Source organism: Sorghum bicolor, chromosome 6 (genome assembly GCF_000003195.3).
Source record: "Sorghum bicolor cultivar BTx623 chromosome 6, Sorghum_bicolor_NCBIv3, whole genome shotgun sequence".
Taxonomy (NCBI): domain Eukaryota; kingdom Viridiplantae; phylum Streptophyta; class Magnoliopsida; order Poales; family Poaceae; genus Sorghum; species Sorghum bicolor.
Window position 1 is genome coordinate 53423881 of NC_012875.2, and position 27253 is coordinate 53451133.

The following is a 27253-nucleotide window of genomic DNA, read 5'->3' on the forward strand; positions in this document are numbered from 1 at the left end:
CTTTGAGAGCTGCTCTCATAGTCATAGTATAAGTGTAGAGTCAAAATTGCCGCGGCAGAAAATAACTTGCAATGTATAGACCTCATAGTTGCACCTACACTCGATTCACTATTTACAAGTAACCTGCATGTATAGTTGTATGTAGTGGAAGAGAGTTTGACAACGGCAGATCCAGATCACCAGATCGACAATAGGGGGACGAGAAATGGAAATGAAGAACTTCACAACAGGAGGGGGGAAATTGGTGTAGGTATTATGAGGTCCCCTTCTCGTTCTTTGTTGTCCGGAGTAGCTCTTTTGCCATTGCAGAGAATGACTGGGCGCCGTTGGCCATATCAGCAGCCCGAAGGTTAATGCCCTGCAGAAAGCACATTGGTGCACATTAACTGTCTGTCTGTTGTTTATTTTTTATTTTATCAGGCAACAATAGCAAGCATTCTATGTTTCTGCGGTTTTTTATGGACTTTTGGTTGATAAAATAAAATACAGAACTAGTAAGGAATGAGTAGCAATAACAAGAGTTTAGAGACTGAACTGTGGTAGATCTTGTTCAGAACGTCATGTGAACAGGAACCGTGGAACAATATTAATCCTTAGGGTATATCTAATTAAGTTAAGCACCTTGAAGCCTAGTTTCCTAACTGCATGATCTGGTTAGAGAAGCATAAGCATCTTACCTCCAACTTTTTCATATTCTCCTGCAGCTTGTTTCCAATCATTTTTGGAACACTGGTTGAGTCCTGTTCATATAAACATGAAAAGGGATTGGCAAATGGTAATTGAAATGTGGATGTTAATTATATTGTGAATTATTCTATGTGTAATTCATATGATTTGCATAGATGAGCTTAATGCACTCACATCATTTGTTGTATTTGCATATCCATACTTCATCTTTATCTGATCGACTTGACTCACTGATGTTTCATCTTCAGTTTTCTTGTTTCCTGAGCTTATCTTTTCTTCAGTCTTGGGCTTCAACTTTCCTGCATGTGCATAATTGACTTGATCACATGACACATTTTTTTTTAAAAAAATATAGTTGAATCAGAACCCAATTTTACAAAGCCACACAGTGGATTGCAAATTTATGAACATCTTATATTTACTGACCTCTAAGGGTATGGAGTCCCTTGCTGATTTTCTCTTTGCTTAGACCAGGGAAATGTGGTCCTTTTGGCTTCTGTGGGTTGTCATCAATGTCGATATCATCTTCAGACAAAAAACACATAATATAAACATAAGTATATATTGCTACACAAGTAAAAGCAAAATGATAGCATATACCTATGTCCAGCTCGACATTTTCATCATCTCGTAGTGAACTGTTCCTTCCCTCAGATGGCGGAGTAAAGTTAGTTGATGAAAATATTGAAGCCAGCTCTTCAGAAGTCGTTGCAACGCTGCCATTTGCAGCACTTTCATTTGATTTGCTTCCTTTGTTATCTTTCATAATCATTCCAAACAGACCCTGTTGAGTTCCATACTTCCGTTGTAAGAAAGTTATGTAGATGGCTTCCAGCTCTCAAAGATCAATTAATTACCTTTTTCTTTTCTTTAGGAGATTTCACTACAAAAGAAGAGTCTTCCCTGGTTGAGTTCTCTTTTCTGTATACTGTACTAATGCTGTCCACGTGCCTGTGTACAAACCATAGTACTCAGATAGCATAAGCCAATCTTCAAAATAACTAAAAGGAACTGCATCTAGGTGTTCAGTTCTAGAATCAAAATTCCTTCTTGAAATTATTAGATTATACATTGGTAATTATGGCAGTAGCTTAATATGAACCCCTGGGTCTCAAAGGCACAAAAGTGCAAAACTACTATAAAATTACATAATAACATACCGGTATATCTCATCCTGGCAGAGCGTAGAGAAAAAATAGGTCTCTTCTCCATTAAACTGTAAAATCAATTCAATTACTTTGTAAGACAATACATTATTTTACAACTGAAAATTTACATGCTATTTAGTAGATAAAGGCTTTAAACAATGAAGAGTATGAGAAAAGGATGGGCAGGCGCAGAGCATACCAAGATGGTTTCTCCATCAGATGAACATGCTATGGAACTAGTTGAATTCAAGTTTCTTGAGAACACAAAACCTCGTAAAAATGCATCCTTCAACAACGATAAGTCTGCCAGGGATCTGCAGTCACATACACAAAAAAGGAAGAACATTGACTTCACTTTAGTATCCACAGGCACATCGAAGTCTTTAAGTAAATTGTTGCCTCACCTTATTTCAATTTTCCCATTGGAGAAGACAAGTATAAGTCCAATGTCATTAGAAGAACTATGAATAAGAGAGGCGAAACAACAACTACTGTTCAATTTCTTCTTATTGATTATCTTCTTTGTGCCCTGAATGGAGTATAAAACCATAAGAACAATGACAACTCGTGGTAAAGAAAGAAAATGATATATAATTATAGATACAAATACCTGAATTGCGTGGCTCAAGGAAAATAAGCGGATCGCATTTTCAGTGCAAAGTAACAGCAATGATTCCTTGGATACTGTATCGTGGTTATCTGAAACTCCTGGTGTGTCATTGGGCAATAACTCTGTCACACAATTTTGTACAGGGAATTAGAATGCCAATAGTTAATTTATCAACAAAAACTGATAAGTATGCAATGCAATGAAGTGCACCTAACATCTGCAGAAGAAGGGCTTTAGTGGGTTTGTCAGTCTGAACTGGGTTGGGGTTCAAAAGTTTCCCATTTTCTTCCTCGATAATAAAAATAGATGAATCTTCCATAGCTGCTATCAAAATGTCCTTGTCATATCCATTATGACTATAGATTTCAAATTGCAAAGAGGCGACTCCACCAGATAGTCGACACTCAAACTGTTTTTGATATAAGATTGTAGCATCTTCTACATTGATAACTGATACCTGAAACATGGATTTTGTGACATTATAGGATTTTGTTGGCTTAGACCACTGGGACTAGATAGAGCTTAACAAATCTGAGCCACATATAAATGAAGTAAAATCCATGGGATACATGCTTAAATTTATCATTTTATCTCTATGGAATAACCAGGGACATATCGATACCCATGATACTGATCATTGCAAGCCATGAATGTTAAAAAATTTCGTGGCCATCATGAGATTCCATGGTTGCTATTTTTTAAAAAATAAATAAATAAGAAATACGAACAATAATTTGCTAATCTTGCTTGTAACCATTTAGTTTCGCTTCCCACATGTAGCATAGCAACCACATACCGATATTTGATAGTTCTGACTTGTAGATGAACAAATGTCGTTTTCTGAAACTAGGACACAAAGTCACAAACATGTTGGTGAGACCAAGGAGGCTGCCTTATATATTTACATGAAACAACATGTGGGGCTCAAGGCACTGTAAAAATCTTTAATATACGAAAATTTATTATTAATCAAGAGAAAATAATTTTCTGTCATCAATGCTAGAATATACAAGGATGAACTCTACGTTCAAGCCTAGTTCTGATATTCTGTGGGCTACTGGTTTATCCAGCTTGTTGACTAAACAGCGCCTAGGAATTACAGCCATGAAAAAAAACTGAGAATGTTTTGTACAAACTACACACAAAGATCACTTACAATTCCTTTTTCTGTCCCAGCAGCAAAATGCTTTGATTTTGAGATAGAAGACATTGTGGTTACAGCTCCTTTAAGCTTTATACTTCTGACATTGCAGTTATCTCCTTGCTTTGCTGTCAAATTATTTGATCATGTCAAGATATAGAATATATAAATTTGAAAACTCATGTATTTAAATGTGTCATGAAGAAAAATACGTCATTCTTCCAAATGATAAGACCAAGAATACCAATACTTACAGAGTCTCTTACATCTGCATCTATGAATACACTTGTAGACTATGTATCGTCCAACCAACCAAAGATACACCTTCTTAAGCAACAACATATCATATTTCTTTTCTTTTGAGGAATAGATCTGCAGGAAAGCCCCACACATCTCTTCTATACTAATATCACATTATTCTTTATCTTCAACACAAGGCATGAGATATTGCCACCTACTCACTGTCTCACCCTAGAATAAAATTGATGATGATGATAATTGTCTAGAACTCTACTTTTTTTTCTCGAACAGGAAGGAAAGCTGTGTAGCATTGCATTAATAGAAGAAGGGAGTGTTACAACACCCATCCACCCACACTCGTCTTAACAATTAATTACATTTATGCCCGTTAGAAAAACTAATAAATGACCCGACCTAGAAGCTTAACGACCTGAGTTAGGGGCAGAGTGGAAAGACAGCCCCTTAGCTCATGCCATACACCAAAGCTGGGACTCCTCCCTCAGAGATGCTAGGGTGGGCACCATTGAACACACAGTCATTCCTATGTTTCCACATGGTACATTCTCCCAAGATGATGACTAGAACCCTACTATTACAAGTTGAAAATCATGTCACAAAGAAAAAGAACATGCGGATATTAGTCTCCGAAATTACACCTACTATCCTTTAGCCTCATGTTCCACAATTATTATTGAGCAAGTACACATTGAACTGGTAAAGGTCAACATTTTGAATAACAGTATAGATGCTGTTGTAGTGTAATTTTCCATGCAAACAACATATAAGCATACCAAGATAGAAGCACCAACTGTTGGGTTAGGAACAGTGTGAGGATAACAGTACCATTTAAAAAGGAGAATATGTTGTCGCTGGAGTCCTTTTTGAATGTGACAATACGGACCTAGAAATAAGAGAAAAGAAGCTTTATTGCACTGCAAGTGCATCAGACATGGAAGCTAGAAGTCATGTCAAGTTTACCATTCCACTCCTTTCTCCAGACAACAAAATGCTAGAGGACATATCAAACTGTAATGATGTGATAGGGCTGCTAGTTGATGTATTGTCTTCATTCTGCACAATTATCAAAGTAACCAACATATTAATTGGTATGCAAATGCATAACTATGAATGCTCAAAAGTTATTGTAATTTGAAGGAACCTGCTGCTTTATCATAAAAATCTGCAGCAAATGAGGGCATGATGCATCCCAAAAGCTTATGGTTCCATCTACATGTCCAGTTATACAGAGGTTCCGGGTCTTATGAATGTTGGTAAAACTTGTTAAAGTCTGACCTTTATCCTTCATTGAAAACAGCCATGGATATTTGGTGGCTGATGAAAAATAATCCTGCACACCATTAGAAGAAGGAACAACTTGATCAAAGAGTTCAAAGTTTTTGAAAGAAATAACAAGTATATACATGCCTCATCCGAAGAAGCAAAGGCTGCAGGGTTACATGTATAGAACTTTGCAACACTGATGCCTGAATCACCATAAGGAAGCTTCACATATGAACAGTTTGGAAGTGTTGGAGGTGATCTAGATTGGGAGTGGAGATAGCGCTCAATTTCTGAATCATCATATAAACAGATCTGACCAGATTTCAACAAGAGAACAAGGGCACTTTGTCTGTGCTTATTTGGGTCACTAAGCCCTGTAACAAGTTCCATTCCTTGGCAAGATTCAGCGATAGGCAGGACCATCTTTACAATTCGCGATTCACTCTCTTCATTCAGAATCAGGACCTATTCATAAACACCAAATGGAAGGTTGAACAAAGATGCAGTTCTTACTGAACAGAAACAATCAAGATACATTATCCATGTAAGTCATCAAACTAATTTTGTCAGGAAGAAAATACAGGCTCCAACAATGTACAGAAAGGGGCAACTTTCAAATGATTCTGGGAAATAAAAACACTTTTTTGGTCAGTCATAGCTTGCCATTTAAAGTGTGATATTTCAATTTGTAGAGCAGTCAATTATAAAACCATCGATTCTAAATTTGATATTATGAAGCAAAATCTTACAGGTGATAAGGCACATTGCTATTTTATAACAGAACTCCACATGATAAGAAACAAGGTACAAGGGCAGATATAGCATGGCACTTGAAATTTATGGTAGTGGACAGTCTACAAACTATTACTTGAGCAACAGTTTAATTACTTGTTTTGTTAAAGGTCAGTGTTTCCACCTGAAATAGGTGTCCATGATCATTGAAACCATTGATATACAAACGACCTGCCTTTCCATCGCTAGAGATCCATTGCAAAGAGACTATTGGCAACTTGTCTAGCTTGTATCCTAGGTTAAGCCTCTGAATAGGTAGATTCTGGCTGCCCATAGATGAGGAATTTTGTGTACTTGTAACCTCAGGAATGGCCCAAATGTATAAATCACCATTGTCGTATCCAATAGCAATTTTGCTTCCCTTGGCACAAACCCAGCATGCTGATGTTACATTTTTAGCCTCCTTCTGTGACTGCTGCTGCATAGTTTTACCGGATATGGATACTGCTTTGCTAGCTTTAATATCCCACAAACTCATAACCCCATCTCTGAAGATAATGAGCACCCTGAGAAAAGAGTGTACCCTAATGAGACTTTCCTATACGTCTACAAATAGTGGAATGTAAGATCAAACAGGGACACTAGATTTTTTCTCGAACACGCAGGATTAACCTGTTAATTCTAGATTAGGATATATGGCTGAGCACTAGGAAGAGATTGACCTGTTCAATTCAGCCAAAGGCTGGGGAGAAACAAATATTACTTCGACATCATTACCAGCACTAGCAGTGGAACCTTCAGCAAAGAAAAAAACAAACAAACAAAATGAGTCAAATTTTAGTGTTCCACTTCAATTTACAGCTGCTCGTATTGCAAGAATTATCTAAAAACAAAACCAATATCTGAAGGGTGCCCCCCTTTTGAATGTGATCACATACTGAAAAATATGACAAATGAGATACTGATTGACAAAGTTGATTATGAGCACGGTAGACAGATATTTCTAGTTTAGCAATATCATACCATAAGATTCAGTAAAAGGAATCCAGTACGGCATGTCAGCTAGGCATCTCTGAGCCAAATCAAGCTTCAATAGAGACACATTTCCAGAACTATCTCCAACATATCTGCCAGGCACAGAATTCCCATTAGAGCACTAAACCCTTTGGAGTTCATCGACTCAGTAGTCAGCAACAGCTCTAAGTCTACAACTCACATGTAGAAGCTCTTCTGCAGCACAGAGAATGCAGTGACCGCCTTCTCAGTCGGGTGCAGATAACAGAGTTTTTTAGCATCAATGTCCCAAACCTGCACACAAGGTGCCTTCCAGATTAACAATACATGGAAGCGACAGCATCAATCAAATATATTTATCAGTTTAAAAAAAAAAATCACCTCGATCTGGTTCTGGGTGTTGACATTCAGCAGAACTCCTTGGCCCTCGGCAAACTGAAACGGAGCAGCTTAGAAAGAGACGCATCCAAGTCTCGCCACGCGACATTGGACACGCAGATTAAGCAGTGGGATTGGCGAGCGACGGGAGGGCGGTGGTACCTGCAAGAACCTGGAAGGGAGTGGGGAGGGCGACTGGAGCAACGCCTGCGTGTTGTCGCGGCCGAACAGCTTGATCTGCCCATTCCTGAAAGCAATCGCAGAGAAATGGGGAGTGAGCCGGAAGCGGAAGGTAGCGAGGCTGCGGCCGTGTTTGTTACCTGGTGGCGACGGCGAGGACGTGTAGGACGGGGTCGTAGGCGAGGAGGGTGGCGTCGGCCGGGACGCCATAGTGGAAGGCTAGCCGCGGGCTGACGTCCTCGGCGCGCAGGGAGCTGATGGTGCCGATATGCTGCTGTTGAAATAAACGAATAAAAATTTTGATTTCAAAGCCAGCATCACCTGCTTCCGTAGCATAGTGGTAGTGCGTTCGCTTCGTAAGCGAAAGGTCGCGAGTTCGATCCTCGCCGGGAGCTGTTGTTATTGTTTTTGTATTTTTGACATATTTCCTATTATTGTAATTTTCTTTCTTTTCTTTGGTCCGAGTGAGGAAATGCACTATGAAGAAGTACCCACTTTTCTTATCTTTTCCGCATGTAATCATGCTGTGCAAAATTATAGCTTGTTTGTTTGTTTATTAAATTAACAAATATATTAACATCTAGGAGTTCAAATTAATGCTTTATCGAAACACCCATAGACAATTCAGTGGAACTAATTTAACATTATAATTGGTTGATTTATTTTCATACGAACTTAACCAATGTTAAAGAAATTTGATTCAGAGTAAAAAAAAGAACGGTGATTGCTAAACGATCTTCGAGATGAACTCTACCCCCACCAAGCTGGTAAAAAATCCAGCCTAGAGTGAGGCCTTGTTTAGTTTTCAAAAAAATTTAAGATTCTTCGTGACATTAAGCATAAACAAAAACTAATGATTAAATAATATTTGTCAAATAAAAACAAAAGTGCTATAGTGGCTAAAAATCCAAAATTCTGGAAACTAAACAAGGCCTGAATTTTGTGCAATGATTAGCGAGGGGCCCAAAAAACCAAAAGATAGGTTACGTGGCACAAATCGCGGGTCTCCTGGACCAGCCGCACCGGCCTTGCACTGCTGCACATGGCCGGTCACGTCAACCTAGCATGCACCCCTCCGGATTATTTTTGCATCATGAAGGGGTGTTTAGATATCTTTAAAATTCTAAAGATTTATAAAATTTTTTGTCACATTAAATCTTTAGATGTGTATATTATATAAAGCATTAAATATAGATAAAAAATAACTAATTGCATGATTTGTCTATAATTTACACGAATTTTTTTTAAAACTTAGCAAGTCTATAGTTGGACAATAATTATCAAATAAAAACAAAAATACTATATCCAAACAAAAAAAAATGATCTAAACAGGCCGAGCTGCCAGACGTCTCGGATCTAGCCAATTGAATACCATACACGTACTACTCCCGATTCCAGACTCCAGTTGGACAAAAACATACTATATGCTACCAACGTACGATGACGGATTATCTCTGCCGCCCTCCGTGTCACTGTCAGTACATGACCTGCTCTCTCCCTTATCTCGCTAACTACTCCCGTACTCCGTAGCACTGTGAAATTGATTACTACTCCTTTTTTTTTTCTTTTAACAATGCAATCCACGCATCATTCCTTGAACTCTGCAACAGTCACCGTCTCCAATTCCCCTCCTTGGCACAGCACAAGTGCCCTGCCGCCTGCCAGACATGGACCGTGCCAGGTAACACAAACGAACAAGGCAGCATTTGAAGCCACAGCCAAAAAGAAAAAAAAAAAAGAGCGACTCGATGCAAAGCCGGCGTTCGATACGTTGAACCCAGCATTGGAAGAAACGTATCTCGTTGATCTCGAAGAACCGGCCAGACGTTTTTAATGTAACTAGATGCCATGTTTTATATCCACGTACTGCTGCTGCTATCTGAACTGGTCAATGCAAACTCTTATGTCTTATCCATCTCGATCGCCTTTAACAAAAATCATGCTTCCACGTAAGCTCTGGCCTTGTTTAGTTCGTAAAAATTTTCAAGATTCTCTGTCACATCGAATCTTTGGTCGCATGCATAAAGCATTAACGAAAATAAAACAAACTGTACAGTTTACCTGTAATTTGTGAGATGAATCTTTTGAGTCTAGTTACTCCGTGATTGGACAATGTTTGTTAAATAAAAACGAAATGCTACAGTAGCCAAAAACAAAAGTTTTTGCGAACTGAACAAGGCCTCTATGTATCTTTGTGCGAGCCTCTATGTTTCTGTGCATAATAAAGAATAACTATATGTATTAGTCGATGTAAAAGGTAAGATATCAAGCCTCTGTGCCTGCGGACCAGCTACGGCTTACTTTTCACTTTCACCACTGATAGGGATAATTTCTGCTGGGAATAAACTACGGCTTGCCTCCGAAAAAACAATATGCTAGTGGCTCGACATTTATGGGATCACATGGTCTCTACGCGTGCCGTATTGATTTCCTGGGGTGTCCTACATTTTTGAAAATTTGAAACAGAGCTTCGATTGAAACCCATGTCTCTGTCAGACTGTAGTAACGAGCCATACGGCACGGCCGGCACGGCACGGTGTCTGCGAGGACATTCTTTTCCCAGTTTCCGAAAGGAAAACAATGCATGAAAACGGAAAACAGGGTAGTGACATTTTTCGAGTGGCAATATCTTGGACTGAAAAAAAATCGAGAGAAACATACGCAAATTCAATTAACCAGCGTCGTGCAGTAGGCGAACAAAAGAACGAACGATTCCTGTCCTGAGACTGAGAGCGGCATGGAAGTTCGTCGATGGATTCGCCCGCAGGCGGCCGCAGCCCCAAATTTCATCAGCGTCGTCAAGAGATACGTAGTTTCCATCTAATCTACAGCATCTAATGCTTCATTTCCATGGTGCGTATCTATCTTCAACCAGGAGCCAAAGCCCGAAGAAAAGAGACGGCGGAAACGGAAACTGGGAGAGCACAGATGTAGGAGGAGGGGGGGGGGGGGGGGGGGGGGGTGTGTAAGGGAGAGAAGCCGTACCTTCTTGGAGGCCTTCTCCACGAGCTTCTTGACGAACATGGCCGGATCAAAGCAGGCCGAGATCGGCGACTCCTTTCTAGTATCTTCACCGGAAGGAAGCAGCGGACCCCCACTTGCCAACTTCCTGTTCAGGAGCGGGATCGAACGCCGGCACTTGGCGGCGTCGCATCTGTTGCCTCCAGCAGCCTCCATGTCATGTCAGCTCGCAGAGGGTAACGTGCCACCGAAGCAAATTCCGCGATGCTGCTGCCTGCTGGGGTAAAGGGTAATTAGAGAGGCACGGTGTACGGAAGGGTAATAATAAGCACTAAACATGACGACGTCGGGAAGAAAAGCTACGATCTTTGTTTTGGCAGGCCGCAGGCGTCTTCAGTGGTTGCTGGTTTTGGAGCGAGCGCCTGATGCGGCATTGTTTCAAGGCCATTTGGTGTTGTGCATATCTACCAGCGCCAAATTTGTCAGGCACCAACGGCATGCCATTCTGCTACAGTACAGTACGGGTGCGTCGGCAGTTTAAGCCGTGAATGAATGGAGATCGGAGGAAACACGGATGCAAGACTTTCGATGACAACGACGGTGTGTGTCTCCCTCTCTGTCGTGCCATTCTGCTACAGTACAGTACGATCGTGTGCTCGGCAAGAAGTACGACGTGTCGTGCGCGGGCGCGTGGAGGACCTGGATGTGGTCCACGAACGAGTTCTTTTTTTTTGACATGTCACTGGATTATTAGTTAGTGTTCAGAATATTTAAATATATTGCTAAAAAAAAAAGCTTCATTTAAATATTCAGGGGACGAAAGGCTCTTTGTTTGGAAAAAAATCAAAAAAATGACATGTGAAATTAGTCAGTGCTTACTGAAGGTCATATTCAGGTGGGGATTGGGGAACGCATTGACTTAGTTTTAGGCTCAGTTCCAGCAATGTAACCATGTAAAGAGCATTATAAGGAGTTAGTGTTGGAGGCATACAAGTTACTATTCGTTTTTCTTCACATCCATTAGGTGATCTTTTATTTCAAGAATTAAGTTATGAGTCGATTTTATTTTATAAGATCGTTCTAGTCGTCCCAGTTATATAGTTAGTGTTCTTCCCTATTGTTAGTTTATACTAGTCATGAAGTGCTTGCTGATAAAGACGTGATTTACATTTTACTGTTAATTTACTTGTATATAATCCCCCCTTTTAATTTTTGCATCTTCATGAAGTTTTGGGCAAATTAGTGGCTTAACGGAAAATGATTTCTTTCAGCCAGCTACCTCTCAGAAAATTGATATTGATCAACCAAGCATCACTGCATCAGGCAGCATTAACTGATGGCTCATGCAGATAGGATTGATACTTCAGACCATCTATAAATTGTAATTGTCACTGATGTTAATCCTTTTTTAAAATTATTGATCATCAACCAGTCAATGTGTGCTGATAGCATATTGATACCTGAAAAGGGAGTCTGAGGATGTCCACATTTTGCACTAGTGCAGTTCATCTGCAGCACAATTTCCACTGATCTATCACAGAAAATACAAAACCCTAACTGATTTGGGAATATGAAGTGTGTGCAGACCGGTGGGAAAATTGTAACGTTGCCCCCTGGTAAAAAGTGCTGCACAGATCAACTGAAACAAATAGAAATTGCAGCACCTCAACACGTACTGAAATATTGTTTCTACAGAGGAACAAAACCAAAATATCAGTAGTACACCCACCATTGTTTCAGTAGCACACCCACCATAGTTTCTTCATATAGTGATTTGCTCAGCAAGTTTCAGATTGTCAGTTGTTTCTTCGGATGGTTAGAGGAACAAGTTTCAGATCAAAAGAAGCAAAAGCCACATAGATTGTTTCTTCAGAGCAATTGCAGCTTTTGGTTTTGCTCACTGATCGATGTTCTTCTCACTTGGGCATCATGGTACAGTGCCCATCGCTTCTCTAGCTTGCATGCCAGAAAAGAAATGACAAATCCCAGCATATTCAGATGAACAGCACATTGAACAGTATGCTTGGGAAGTAACGAAGTACCTAAAAGATCAGGACTTCAAATAGACAGACAGCTTTCATAATTTGATCATTTTGTATGAGCAAAACAGTACAATGTCTTCGTACACGGTATACTAATTCAGTTGTTGTACCAATCAAGAAAAAGAACAGAGAAAGTGAGAACAAAGAAGAAGAGGAGGAGAAAGGTTCTACTGCTGTTGTTGCGCTGGATTGCCTGGGATAGCTCCTTGTTCCCACGCTCCACATTATTTGTTGCCTCAACAGCCTGCGCATGAGGACATAACAATCGAATTTCATTTAGTGAATATCCAAATCATGCATTCAGGAAAAAAAAATTCTGACCACGCACCAATACCCCCCCCCCCCCCCACCCCCACCCCCACATGAAGAAACTAGAAACCCGAATTCCCCTCGACAAGGACTTAAAACCTGGGTTGCCTATGCCACAGATTATCACTAAACTGTTTTCACCAGTCATCAAGTATATGTGAGCAATTATACCTTAGGGATGGAGACAATGATTTAATTCTATACGGTGTTACAAAGCTCTTTCATGGACATAACCTTCATGTGACCATTATACTTTCTTTGGTAGATTCTGACATGCTATATGTTTATGTTCACATAAAACACAACATATAAACTGGCCAAATAGGATTAAATGAATCTTATACCTGGTCATATAAATACTGAATTTGTTGAGCTTGTTGTAGAACATGTGTTGACATAAGATGATTAAGTGCTGACATTTCTATCATCTTTGTCTCCGTTTCTTGGACAGCATCAAGAAGACTTGTCAACTCCACCTGAGAAGTGTTTCAGGACACACATGTTGCATGGTAGTTAAGTAAAATAGCCAAGTTTTTTTCACTAAAGAATGATTTATATGCCATCCACATACTACCTGGAGGGCTTTTGTTTCATCATCCAATAGTTGTTCTTGAACTCTCATAGGTGCTGTAGATACTTCCTGTTCTACAATCTTTGATACATCAGATTGTAGAACAAGATTGGACTTGGATGATTCAGCAGGTTTGATTTCTGGTCTCTTCTGAATCTTCTTCCTTGGCATTCTTCTGTTAATAGCATCTTGAAAACGCATGGACCGAAGACGATCAAATTGTGCAGTTACCGAGTGGAGACGCTCACTCAAAATTAGAACCTGGTCAAGTTGGACACAAAACAGACAGCTTACTAGAGCTGGCCACAAAAGCATAATTTTTTATCCTACCAAATGAAATCAACCAATCGAGGTCAGATATCCTACAAATATACACCCAACTTAAAAAATTGGAAAGGAAATGTTGAAAACATCAATCCTCAACAGGATCACATGTTCAGTTGGCTCTAATGAAAGGAAATCTTTGCTCATAATACATCATACATGTAGCATCGTAGCAGGTACCTAAGAGGATCCCCAGCAGTCTTTCTTAAACCTACTCTCTAAATCCTCGTTCAGAGAGTCATTCTAATAAAAATCGTTCTCTATATCTCTCCACCCTCTAACAACTTCCCTATATCTTGTTCAGCACTCTGGAAAGCTACATTCACTCTCTATCTTTGGAGAGCGAGAAATCAGGAATAAAGGATGGCAATATTTGGAGATCTAGTTCAAGAAGCTGTTGGGTGGGATTTTTTCACCAAAATCTCTATTCCTATCATTACAGAAGGATATAAAGAGATTTTTGGAGTTGCTCTAAGGAAATGGAACACATTCAGGTCAGTTCTACTGCTTATTTATGTATCATGTACTCCTTCAAAAAATAATTAATCCAACAGAAAATTTTAAACTTATAACAGTAATGGCAAGGAGAATAACCATACCACGCCATGCTGATGGGCTATCAAGTCCAACCGTGAACTCTCATCCCTAGTGCCAAGCCATGTCTTTCCACTTCCATTCTTCTCTTCTTCATGGATCCTGTTCTTTAAGATATCAATCTGTTCCTTGCATGCTTTTACAAAAACTCCAACCTATGCATTCAGTAGTTACAAATAAGTACTAAATTGAGAATAGAAAGCAGGTTATGCGAATCAGCGCGTGGTGTGCCAGTATGAATATAGGTTGCCAATTCAATGGTCTACACAAAAAGAACACCCAATCACTATGACCAAACATAGATTAATAGTATCAACAGAGAGAAGCACTCTTCTTAATGAAATGACACACAGCTCTCCTGCGTTGTTCGGAAAAAAAAAACAGAGAGAAGCACTCTTAATGAAATCTGCGTTGTTCGAGAAAAAAAAACAGAGAGAAGCACAACCTACATTAATTGAATGTCTGAGCATCAAGGAGGATACATGATTGTGCATATATACATGCTCTTGAACAATTTTTTTAGGGCTACAGTCTTCGAAGGCTAGATTTGTACAGTTGTGAAAAAAAAACTTGACAGCCAAGTATATTTTTTTTTAAAAAAAATGGACATGACATGGTACAACAATAGATATCTTTTGTGCCACTGAGCTTCAGGAATAAAAGCTTCTATTGAAGTTTTCAAACATTGAAGGCTCCAAGCAACATTACAATCATAGAGAACTGTAATGCAATGCAATGCCAAACAGACAAACAACCCGCTAGAGAATTTTGATGAGCATTAAACATATAGGTTGCCAATTAACACACACATTTAAGATCTCACTGATGCATCATCACAGGAAAAGTGATAAAAAAATGAAAACAAACAACGACATACAGTATGTAACTTACTTCATGCTCAATGCTATCCCTCTCTTGCTCGGTAGTGCGATGCAGGTCCACATAATCCCTCCTATGCTTCACTATGAAGCTCTCAAGTTCCCTGATGCTCTCAAGCTATAAATCGACAAAACCCATCAAAACAATTACACTGGCAACCTGTCTCACCACATGCAAAACAGAAACAGAATCCACCAGACTCCTACCGTCTTGATCGCAGCATTAGTGAACGCCGACTTGGGTGACGGCTTCCGGATGATGAAAGACGACATGAGCGCGGCCAGTTGGGCCTAGATAGCATACACAATCCAAAGTCAATGAGCGTGATGAATTGAGGACCATTCGTGAGGCTCCCATCACTACGCTGAGGACGGGGTGCAGATGGAGAGGCTAGGGGCACAACACACCTCCGTGTATCCATGGGAGAGCGCGGCGACTCGGACGGCCTCTTTGAAGTCCTCCGTCCTGTCCCGAACCCTCGCCATCGCCGAGGGAGCAGCGTCGACGGCGGCCTCCTCCGGTCAGATCCACGATGCTCTTGAGCCGGCGAGATGCGTGCTATTATGGGCCCCAAGCGCAGGGGAACGGCAGGAAGAGCAGACTGCTGCACGTCGGATCGACAGCGGCCGGCCGCCGGCGATCCAGCGCGTCCGATCGGGCGGCGACTGGCGAGGTGGGAGCGTGGGAGACGGGTTGGGAAGACGGGAGATGATTCACGGATCAGCACATCAGACAATTGCTAAGCTGCGGACCCTCGACAGTGCCGCCGATGAGGTGGTCCGGTGCCTTGGGGAGCCGGGGAGGAGAGAGACGGCGGCTTCGCGAGCGGGCCAAGCCTGGACCTGGAGTCGATGCGCCTGGGCCCTGGGCCAAACCTGGATCGGAAGCAGGCATGCACAGGAGCGGGTTTGTACACCGACTCGACACCATCGGTCGGTAATTTGCAAGACAGAGACAGGTGAATCAATAGACTCGTACGATAATCCTTTGTTCTGAACTTTGTGATAGATTTAAACCCCCCCAAAAAAAGTTCGTGATAGATTATCTCTACACAAATTGCGAGCTGAAGACAAATATAAAGCCATGGAAACAAGTGAATTCACCCAAGAATCTGGACCACATAAAAACACACCGTGACATCACCCCAAAATGGATAAAAATGATCTCCGAGAAATTGAGCACCGTAAATTAAGGAAGCTGGTCATACTCATACATCCTCGTCGCGAGACCCAGTCACCGAGCAACTCCAGCCCAAATCCCTAAATTAAGCCCTTAAATTTTTATTTACATAAATATGAGTTCAAATTAAGATCCAACTCCAACTCACCTCCTAAACAAGTAGGATAGGGGGTTCTAGATGTGAGTGGTTGAAACTATAATTTAGGAGGGCATGGAAAATGGGAGCCCAAGTAAGAGGTGGGTTGGAGTTGATTTTTTTGAATCAAGTCCCTAGATTTAGAATACGGACTTGTTTAGAAGGTGGGTTGGAGTTGCTCTAAGCTCCAGGAAACAACTGTCCAGTGGTCAGTCGGGACTTGCTCCGTTGTTGGGATGTTGTAAGGCGAGTTTCAATTGAAGTTCAAAGGAGTTTCATTCTTATTTAGGGACCTGTTTGGATGACCTAGAGCTAGTTACTGTTTTAATTAAAAATTAGCCAAGGTTGGCTAATTAGTTGGCTAACAAGTATTTGAAGACTTGTCTAAAAATTAGCTCGCCTATTAGTCCTCTTGTTTATAGATGCACCAGAGCTAATTTGAGCTAATTTTTAGTTATCTACTTGCACATGTCATGTATCAAGAAGTCAAACTTTGCTAAGTTTGACTGGATATAAAAAAATACTAGTTCTTGTAATGTGTAATAAGTATAATTAGTTGAACTTAAAAAGAGTTTGACTCCTTGGTATGTATGATGTGTACTTATTTTAGAATGGAGGGAGTACTCTTAGTTCATGTATCCAAACATGGTTTTAATGTTGTGACATATCAGCAAATTTGCTAGTTTTGCATGTTTAATTATATAAACAGAAAGAGAGATTTTCATCTAGACAAAACATGTTGTTGCAGTTACCAATAAAAAAACTGGCGCGGTAATTTTAGTAACCATGGCATAAAATTCTTTATTCAAACTGACCTAACATGGCATTATCTTCTTGCCGAGATGGAAGTTTTTTTTTTTAAAAAAAAAAGGGGGGGGGGGGGGGGGGGAGATGTTAGCCCAGGCCCCAGGGTTGGACGTAGGAGACCGCCTGGAACCTGCTCTCGTTACGAAGGCTGCTCTTCTCCAAGTACTAGTAAGCATGACAAACGGGTGAGAAACGATCAAACGAATCAGTTTTCAGTTTGTCAGCTGATGGAACAAAGGAAAGAAGGAGAGCCTTTGGTTTTCCTCCTTCAATGAAGTGAAGTTTCGTTTGATCTTTTTCCTTATTGTATGGCAAATTCTCCAAGCTTTCAACCTCTATGAAGTGCACGGCAATATTTCGATGAAGGTTAAGCCACTTGCCAACCTATATCATTCAAAACTGGTATGACCAACAAAGCTAAACCGTGCACAAACTTTGGATCAACATGACCCCTACGGCGAGGACATGAGACAATAGAGACCCAGAAACATGCTACAAACTCCTTGAACAAAAGAATCGTACACAAAATACATACTCTTGCATTGTACACATTCGCATGGATTCAGTTCCTGTTCCCTTCTCTCTCTCTCTCTCTCTCTCTCTCTCTCTCTCTGTTTGAGGAAACTGTTCCCTTGTCTTATACATACACATGGATCTGCTGCCTGGTACAGCTGGGACCTATATGGTGAACAAAACCATATAGATTTCAGAAAGCTCCCAACAATTGTGTATGTTGTCCCATACTTTTAAGCGATGCAAAGCATGCCCAAATCAACATGGCAACTGAATTGGGTTAATTGGGTCTAAAATTCTCAATCTACTGGAACCAAAATGTACAACCATTTGAGCGCTCCCATTGCATTAGCATGGAATGATCCACATCACGATGTTGATGCTTACCAATGCATTAGCAACATGATGCATATCAGACTGTCGACATTTACACGTTAGAAGAACTGAAGATTTGTACAAGGGACGTCCATGTCCCGAACACCGCGAGCGCAATCCCGATAACGATGACGGTCACGTCGCCGACGAGCCCGGTCCACCCGATCTCAGCGCCGAAGACCTTGATGTGGAAGGCGGCGGGCAGCACGAACAAGAGCACGACGCAGACGCTGCTGCCGACGAGCGAGATGAAGTCAGCGAAGTTGGGCACGAGCATCGCCAGGAGCCCGACGACCACGACGAGGATCCAGCGCAGCCACCAGGCGTAGCGCCTGCCGCAGATCAGGCGCTCGGCGACCTCGTAGACCGGGTTCATCGACACCGGCATCGCGAAGAAGAGGCTGATGCATAGGCCGAGCTGCACGAGGACCGAGAACCAGCCGGTACCGAGGTTGGTGGTGATGATGTCCCGCGTGGCGGAGCCGAAGGCGAGGTAGCCCATGGCGCCGAACAGAACGTACATGACGGCGATGAACGCCATGGACAGCGCGAGCGTGGCGCCGAACCTGCGCTTGTCCGCAGCCTCCGCCTCCAGCGGCAGGACCATTCCGATCGCCTCGAAGGCGTAGACGGCGACGCCAAGGCCGTAGAGGAGCTCGGCAGGGCCAGCGAAGGCGAACACGGGAGGCTTGTTGGCGAGCCAGATGGAGGCGTCCTGGCTCAGTACGACGCCCATGGCGCCGAGGTCAACGACGTCGGCGAAGATGCTGAGCGGCGCGAGGAGCGTGAGCGTCTTGATGGAGTTGAGTCCCAGCTGGAACGGCAGCATGGCCCAGATGAAGAGCGCCTTGGCCGTGAGGAGCGGGGACGCCGGGGAGTCGGCCACGATCGGGTATAGGTGCGCCATGGTGTTGGAGATGAAGATTACGTAGCCGACGCAGAAGCTGACCTGGCTGAGAACGAGCATGGCGTCGACCGCGTGGCGGCCCGGGGCGCCGTAGATGCCGTGGCCCAGGTCCCCGAAGGAGGCGATCTTGGTGTGCTCGTCGGCGATCCGGCGGCGCGTGGCGACGAGGAGCATCATGCAGTGGAAGGTGAGCGCGGCGACGGCGAGGAGGAGCAGCGTCCCCGCCGCCCAGCCCGTGCGGGAGAAGGTGTAGGGGAGGCCCAGCACGCCCGTGCCGACGACGGCGATGAAGACGTTGGCGAACGTCTTGGGCTGCGACGACAGGTGCCCGCCCGCGCCGGCCCCGGCGCCGCCGCAGTGCAGCCCGTACTGCGGGAGTAGCGGCGCCGCGTCGAGCCGCGAGGACGAGGAGCTCGCCTCTTTGTCGAATTCCATGGCCTGCTGATTGAGCCGCTGGATTAGACGAATCGAGCAGGGAAGCAGCTGCGGCGATTGGGAGCGTGGCGTGGCTAGCTGGTGCCGGAGAAAATGGGGAACTAGCCGCGCATTGCTGCGGTAAAGAATTGATTTCTCGCGCCTTGCTGCGGGTGCAGGACTTAAAAATTGATTTCTCGTAAACAAAAGATGATGAATATAGATATATTGATGTGTCAGCGGATTTAGGGAGTCTTCTTCACGAATGTGTTCAGTTTGACATCAACATCGTCATTATGCAAAGAATTTTCGAAGTCCCAAGAGGCGTACTAGAAAAAATAGATTGCTTCAGATCACGTTTTTACTAGCAAAACGATCGACACAAACGGAAATATAGATTAGTTAAATAGGAGATATTGTGTCAACCTAATTTAGGTATATAGAATCTGGATATACAAAATAAGTGTTTACTAAGTAAATGGCTCTTTAAGTTATTGAATGAAGATGGTGTTAGATGTTTTGGGCCTTGGGGCAAACAATTCCAAATAAATCTCAAAGCCCCACTCATACATGCATGTATATATGGAAAGGTGGGGGACTTTAGTCTCACCTTGCTACTTCAAGTGGAGTGAGGCCAACTTAAAAAGTTGAGCTATCTCCATCTTGTTGAAGCAATTGGGGAGAGAAAAAGGAAGAACCACACGTGCGCGCGCTCTCGCTCGCCTGGCGGGGCGGGGCGAGGCCAATGGGCGCACATGCACGACATGCGCGTGAATGGTACGGCGCACTTCAACCCTTGCGGGTGCGCGGCTTCATTTTGCTACTTGGAAGTTTTGCATGCATGGAGGAGATTGCGCTGGCCTATTTGGTAAGCAATTATTTTTGTATTATGGCAAGTGCGTAAACAGCAGGTAAAGTTTCCATAATACGGTGATTGATTGCTTGCCTATTTGCTGCGTGCGACGCGTGTATAAATATGGGGCGAGACGTCGTCCTTTGTACCAGAGATTCATCTCTTCCTCGCCACACTACTGCGCTGCCGCCGTCTTCCCCATCCCGTCGCCGACGTGCCATCGGTGTCGGGAGAGCAGGCTCCGAAGCCTACGTCTCCTCGCGTCCCTGCACGGGGTAGGGGGCGTATCAGGTTTTTGGGAAGCACCGTCGCGACTGCTCGCTGGATGTCTTCTTCCCACTACGCCCGGTGTTCGCCGATCTCCATCGACGGTCTTCTTCTTCTTCTTCCTTCGCGCCGACAACCCCACTGTAAGGATGTCTATCCTGTCCGTGTTATTCGGTTTCATATCATTTCTGTTGCTAGCACTAGATTCTGTGAACTTGATTCAAATCGTAGTGCTAGTTTCGATTCATATACCTGTGATACATGTTGTTAGCCTTTTCCTTGTTGTCGGAATTAATTTATGCATCGCTAAATTGCTTTTATTTCCAACAGATGGCATGTGGCAGGAACTTTTGAGAAATAAATAGGAGTTGCCTAAAAAAACCAACGAACTCTCATTTCTGGAAAAGTTTAATGAATGTCTTTTATGGGCTATGGTTTGTTTATGGTGAAAGATGGATCGTAAACCAGGTTTTGGATTGACAATTGGTTGGGAAATAAATCTTTTAAAAATAGATTTTCTGCATTGTTTAACATAGTAAGAAGAAAACAAGACTCTGTGCAACAAGTTCTTAGTTCATCTCCATTTAATGTTTCTTTTCGCAGAAACTTAGTGGGTGTGAACTTAAAGGACTGGCATAGAATTGTCACTTCTTTGCATGATGTTAATTTACTGGAGGAAAGATATGTTTTTGTTTGAGGGTTGAATGCATCACGATGTTTTATGGTGAATTTCATGTATGCTGCGTTAATTAACAATGGGGTTAGAGTGTCACAAGATATATGACAAATTAAAATTCCTATGAAAATTAAAGTTTTCTGTGATATTTAAAAAAAAGTGTGATTCTAACTAAGGATAATCTGGTTCGACGAAACTGGAATGGTGATAGGACGTGTTGCTTTTGTTACTTTCAGAAACCATTAAACATCTTTTTTTAGATTGTTTTTATGTCAAATTCTTGTGGCGCGCTGTACATTTACTTTTTGGAATTTCACCTCCAAGAGATATTTTTAACCTTTTTAATAGGTAGTCAAAAACAACGAACAAAAAGTATAATTCATTGTTATTATCTGCAGCCTCTGCGCTTTGTTGGACAGTTTGAATAACAAGAAATGAGGTAGTTTTTTACAAATGTAGACCAAAATCATTTTTGCAGGTTCTTTTCAGGGAAACACACTGGCTTCGGCAATGGGCAAGATTGCAGCGGCATGATGATCTATGGAATCAGCTGACCCTTGTTGGACAGCATCTAGAGTCGTCAGTTTTGCAATTCTTTGGTTCCAATGGATGGTTGTCTTCTAACCATATTGGTAATGCTTAGTCAAAACTTTATCATCGTTTCGGTTATTCTTTTGTTCGGCTGTAAACTTGCTGTGTTACAGCCTGCGTGTGTGCCTTCAGGCAGTACTTTGTAATAATTGGTTTGATTCAGATGAAGCTGGATATAACATATCCTTTATTAAAAAAAATGCAAAGAAAAATTGTAGTCGTAAATTTGGTATATTTTACTGGAGGACTTCCGAGTGATAAGCCAATCCGTTAATAGACTTGTAAACAAATTAAAGCTACCAATAATAAGAAATCTAGTTAATCTAAAGAAGAAATACATGTGATGGTGATCTAAATGATCCGCATACTTGCCTTGGGATGACTCTCTTTTAGTGGATGGGCACATACGTGGTGACACAATATATAATGACCATGATCTTTTTTTTTTGACAAAATGACCATGATCAACACCATGGTCAATGTATAACATACTAACAACACACCTTAAAGTTGATGCAGCCATAATCATGAAGGAAGATTAACCCATCACGTACTGAGGCCATGCGTAGAGTTGCAAATCAGATATTGGTGATGATCCGCCCACCCTATGGTCTCCGTGGTGAAGTATGGCGCCGTGCAGAGATGCATGGTGATCGGTGAGAACAGTGGGCCTTTCAAGCAATTCGAAATGAGTATACATGGCCAGGTCCTGCTAATAGGATCGATCGATGATCGATGAAGGATCTGTAGAGGAAGTGCGTTGGTTGCGTCACTTATAGTTTCACATTGGGTCTGTTCGTTTGAGTTTATAATCTGTCAGATATTCAGCGGTGTTTTTCTCTTATAATAAATCAGCGAACAATATTTTAACGTGGCAACGTTGGTAGTGTGCAAGTTTCACTTTATGAAATCCAAAATCCGCGTTTAGACGCTACTCCCTCCGTCCCTGTCGTTTGCGAGAGATATATATAAAGATCTTTGAATTTATTTTTTTTATCTATATTTAATGCCTAGTGTCCAAGGTTCGATGTGATGGAGAATTTTTTTTAAAAAATTGGCACCTAAATAAGGCCTTGAAGTTGATGACGTCTGACGCCAAAAACCAGTAGCTGCTGGACCCTCTCTCCTTCAAAGTTGTTATTACCGTCCTCTTTGGTTTCTCTCTATCTGCTGCGGAAGAAGTTGAGCATGTGTAATTCTAAGTGTGATGGTTTGTACTGGTTAGAGGCTAATTAACTGCACTTGTTGTCCCTGTAATGGTTTGAGTTAAAATTGATTGAATAGCAGATGTTAAACTGTTCATATTCCTTCTTGGGAATGGCTGGGTATTGTGGCCGGCAAACATGTTTGTCCAGGCAAACAAACAATATCTCTTTGTGGTTGTTACTAGTTAGTTGGTTAATTCTGAGGCAAACTTGGTTGAAAGCATTGTTCACTGTTTTGTTGTGAGAGAAAAACACTACTGAATAGTTGACAGATTCATCAGATAACCAAATAGGTTCTGTGGCCGGCCAAACATAGTATATCACCCAAGGCTCGGGTTCCTCCTGACCTCTAGTTGTACTGTTTACAACTATAGCGAGGAGGTGAAAATAAACTATAGAACAAGAGTCCTTTTTTGCGACCAACAAGAGAAAATAGTGAAACCACATTTTGATGTGCTACTGGCTCTGTGCTCACTGTAATTCAAATCAGATAGGAGTCATGGTAGATATCAATCACAGAACACTAGAGTACAAAGTACTAGACTCATCATGCACAATTTGCAAGCTAGAGATAGGTGAATCCAATAGACCCGTAGGATAATGCTCTGTTCTAAACTTTGGGAAAGACTATCTCTAAAAATTGTAAGCTAAAGATAGATATGAGGCCATAGAAACAGGTGAATCCACCTAAGAATCTAGACGACATAATAACATACCGTGACATCACCTGGAACGGATAATGATGTTTCCAGAGAAATGCAACACTCGAGTAAATTAAAAGGTGTGTCTTGTGGTTAGGTGACTGACGCTTTGCTTAAGCGCTAGTCACCTTCTACTTCAGCCGCACCCATCTTTCCGCAGCACGCCCGCTTCCCCTGTCTTCTTCTCCCTTGACAGCAGCCCTCCTCCCCCACCCTCGTATCCTCCCTCGGCACCGCCGACCACCGACTACCTCACTGTCGGCCGCACCTACCTCACCGCCGCCATTGCCTGTCGACTCGCCGCGGCGCGCTAGGGTGGTCGCGGAGTTCCGACGAAACTCTTGTGCACCCGAGGTGGCCACCTTCTTCCCTCTCCCTCCTTCTGCAGTGAGATGTGCCCATGGAGCTCCCCCACCCCGACCTGGTCCGACCGCCTCCACCGCCGCCGCCAGGGCTCCTAAACTACCCTGTCGTAGTCTCCACCGCCTAGACGATCTTCCTCCCCCGAACCCATTCTATGCCCACTGGAGATGGAGAAGAAGAGAGAGAGAGAGAGAGAGAGAGAGAGAGAGAGAGAGAGAGAGAGAGAGAGAGATCGTCGTCTAGGGCGCGGTCAGGCGCCATCTTCTTCTTCATCTCTGGTGCGGTCGGGTGCGGGCGCGGTGCGTGGGGAGGTGGGTGACTAATGCGGATGCAACTTATCAGATAACTACAAAGAAATACTTGTGCACCGAGGCCAACAAGCTTTACTAGAGAAACAATCATCCAGTGGTCTATAGAAAACTCGCTCCATTATTGTTGAGAGGGGAGTTTTTTTTCTTTAATAGGGAGGGGGGAGATGTTAGTCCATTCCCTACGGCTAGGACGTAGGAGACTACCTAGGATTTTCTGTCGTTTAGTCTTTTCAAGTATTTCCTCCATCTTAAATGATAATTCATTTTAGCTTTCTTGGGCACAAGTATCATTAGATTTTTTATTCTTCATTAATTATATTTTTATAGTACATCTATTTGACGTCATAAATCTTTGTAATCCTCTTTGTATTTTTTTTAAACTTGAGATGGTTTAACTTTCAAAAAGAATAATTTATAATTAGGGGCGGAGGAAGTACATACTTAAGCATGGAAAACGGACGAGAAACAATCAAACGAACCATTTTTTTAGTTTGACAGCTGATGGAACAAAGGAAATAATGGAGCATTTGGTTTTCCTTCGTCAATGAAGTAGAGATTTTCCACCTCTATGAAGTGCACGGCAACATTTCCATGAAGGTTAAGCCACTTGCCATTTGCCAACCTATGCGAATCATTCAAAACTAGTATGACCAACAAACCTAAACCGTGCACATACTTTAGATCAATAAAGACACCTATGGCGAGGACATGAGACAATATAGACCCAGAAACATGCTACAAACTCCTCGAACAAAAGAATCTTACATAAAGTAGGTACTCTTATATTGTACATATTCGCATGGATTCAATTCCTCGTTCTGGGCTTTACACATGGATCTGCTGCCTGGTACAGCTGGAACCTACATGGCTCTATCTGACCAAAACCATGTAAGATTTCAGAAAGCTCCCAACAATTTGTGTATGTTATCCCATACTTTTAAGAGATGCAAAGCATGCCCAAATCAACACGGCAGCTGAATTGGGTCTCAAGCTCTCAATCCACAAGAACCAATGTGCAACCATTTGAGCGCTCCCATTGCATCAGCAAGGCATGATCCATATCAGAATGTCGATGCTTACCAATGCATTAGCAAGACATGGTGCTAATCAAACTGTCGACTCTTACAGGTTGGAAGAACTGAAGATTTGTACAAGTGACGTCCATGTCCCGGACACCGCGAGCACAGTCCCGATTACGATAACGGCCACGTCGGCGACGAGCCCAGTCCACCCGATCTCTGCGCCGAAAACCTTGAGGTGGAACGTAGCGGGCAGCACGAATCCGAGCACGACGCAGACGCTGCTGCCAACGAGCGAGAGGAAGTCGGCGAAGTTGGGCACGAGCATCGCCAGGAGCCCGACGACCACGACAAGTATCCAGCGCAGCCACCAGGCGTAGCGCTTGCCACAGAGCAGGCGCTCGGCGACCTCGTACACCGGGTTCATCATCACCGGCATGGTGAAGAAGAGGTTGATGCAGAGGCCGAGCTGTACAAGGACCGAGAGCCAGCCGGTGCCGAGGTTGGTGGTGATGATGTCCCGCGTGGCGGCGCCAAAGGCGAGGTAGCCCATGGCGCCGAACAGCCCGTACATGACGGCGATGAACGCCATGGACAGCGCGAGCGTGGCGCCGAACCTTCGCTTGTCCGCGGCCTCCGCCTCCAGCGGCAGCACCATGCCGATCCCCTCGAAGGCGTAGACGGCGACGCCGAGGCCGTAGAGGAGCTCGGCGGGGCCAGCGAAGGCGAACACGGGGGGCTTGTTGGCGAGCCAGATTGAGGCGTCCTGGCCAAGGACGACGCCCATGGCTCCGAGGTCAACGACGTCGGCAAAGATGCTGAGCGGCGCGAGGAGCGTGAGCGTCTTGATGGAGTTGAGTCCCAGCTGGAACGGCAGCATGGCCCAGATGAAGAGCGCCTTGGCCGTGAGGAGCGGGGACGCCGGGGACTCGGCCCCGATGGGGTAAAGGTGCGCCATGGTGTTGGAGATGAAGATCAGGTAGCCGACGCAGAAGCTGGCCTGGCTGAGCACGAGCATGGCGTCCACCGCGTGGCGCCCGGGCGCGCCGTAGACGGCGTGGCCCAGGTCCCCGAAGGAGGCGATCTTGGGGTGCTCGTCGGCGATCCGGCGGCGTGTGGCGACGAGGAGCATCATGCAGTGGAAGGTGAGCGCGGCGACGGCGAGGAGGAGCAGCGTCCCCGCCGCCCAGCCCGTGCGGGAGAAGGTGTAGGGGAGGCCCAGCACGCCCGAGCCGACGACGGCGATGAAGACGTTGGCGAACGTCTTGGGCTGCGACGACAGGTGCCCGCCGCCGCCGCCGCCGCCGTGCAGCCCGTGCTGCGGGAGCAGCGGCGCCGCGTCGAGCCGCGAGGACGAGGAGCTCGCCTCCTTGTCGAATCCCATGGTGGTCTGCGGATTCAGCCGCTGGATCAGACGAACGGAGCAGGGAACCAGCTGCGGCGGGGATTGGGAGTGTGGCGTGGCTAGCTGGTGTCCGCAAAAATGGGGGATTTTGGGAATCTCGTGCCGTGCGCTTTCTCGTTTTGTAGAGGCAGATGCAGTCGGAGGAGGAGGCAGCGCCGTGGACCTTTCTTTGAGCAGCGTCGTGGACATGGTTCACGGCCGCACAGTTAGCAATCAATCAGTAGTACACGCCGCGTGTGTGGTGCACGGGAGGCGAGGGTGTTGGACTGTCGGCGCACGGGCATGCCCCCACTGTGCTGTGGACTACTCATCTACTCTGTATTCTGTAATCTGTAGTGGCGGCGATGAGCTTGCTCGCCGGCACTCCGGCCGGCGGCGAGGCCGCGGATGGAATGGTGAACTGATCGGTTGTCCTGTTGCTAACCATACTACTAGCTGAT

General features: G+C 43.7%; 4 protein-coding genes and 1 non-coding gene across 8 annotated transcripts; 1 reads left to right on the top strand and 4 right to left on the bottom strand.

The window, feature by feature from the left end:
* Positions 25-10874, bottom strand: LOC8056605. 3 transcript variants are annotated; one of them, XM_021463417.1, is made up of 25 exons: positions 10736-10874; positions 10397-10646; positions 7552-7685; positions 7394-7478; positions 7235-7288; positions 7056-7147; positions 6863-6966; positions 6562-6634; positions 6024-6405; positions 5252-5572; positions 4986-5174; positions 4805-4897; positions 4670-4727; positions 3602-3714; positions 2656-2902; positions 2446-2567; positions 2240-2364; positions 2035-2149; positions 1848-1903; positions 1545-1638; positions 1288-1471; positions 1114-1212; positions 862-986; positions 678-740; positions 25-358 (listed from the first exon to the last, which is right to left on the bottom strand). In XM_021463417.1, the coding sequence occupies exons 2-25, from the start codon at positions 10586-10588 to the stop codon at positions 254-256; spliced, it is 3225 nt and encodes a 1074-aa protein (XP_021319092.1). In that variant the 5' UTR covers positions 10589-10646; positions 10736-10874; the 3' UTR covers positions 25-253. The 3 variants fall into 3 exon arrangements, with proteins under 3 accessions (XP_021319092.1, XP_021319093.1, XP_021319091.1); XM_021463418.1 differs by having other exon boundaries at positions 7552-7682; positions 10397-10785; XM_021463416.1 differs by having other exon boundaries at positions 10397-10785.
* On the top strand, positions 7735-7806 carry TRNAT-CGU. The gene has a single exon. It is a non-coding gene; the product is annotated as a tRNA-Thr (tRNA).
* Positions 11877-16127, bottom strand: LOC8057585 (syntaxin-81). Of its 2 annotated transcripts, XR_002453766.1 has the most exons (8): positions 15499-16127; positions 15298-15381; positions 15104-15208; positions 14218-14367; positions 13298-13555; positions 13068-13199; positions 12102-12658; positions 11877-12011 (listed from the first exon to the last, which is right to left on the bottom strand). XR_002453766.1 is itself a non-coding variant. In XM_002448296.2 (7 exons), exons 1-7 carry the CDS (start codon positions 15574-15576, stop codon positions 12512-12514), a joined length of 954 nt encoding a protein of 317 aa, XP_002448341.2. In that variant the 5' UTR covers positions 15577-16127; the 3' UTR covers positions 11877-12511. The 2 variants fall into 2 exon arrangements, 1 of the variants encoding a protein (XP_002448341.2); XM_002448296.2 differs by having other exon boundaries at positions 11877-12658.
* LOC8057586 (amino acid transporter ANTL2) lies at positions 18048-19600 on the bottom strand. The gene has a single exon (XM_002448297.2). The coding sequence runs from the start codon at positions 19441-19443 to the stop codon at positions 18154-18156; it is 1290 nt and encodes a 429-aa protein (XP_002448342.1). The 5' UTR covers positions 19444-19600; the 3' UTR covers positions 18048-18153.
* LOC8057587 (amino acid transporter ANTL1) lies at positions 24892-27253 on the bottom strand. The gene has a single exon (XM_002448298.2). The coding sequence runs from the start codon at positions 27000-27002 to the stop codon at positions 25512-25514; it is 1491 nt and encodes a 496-aa protein (XP_002448343.1). The 5' UTR covers positions 27003-27253; the 3' UTR covers positions 24892-25511.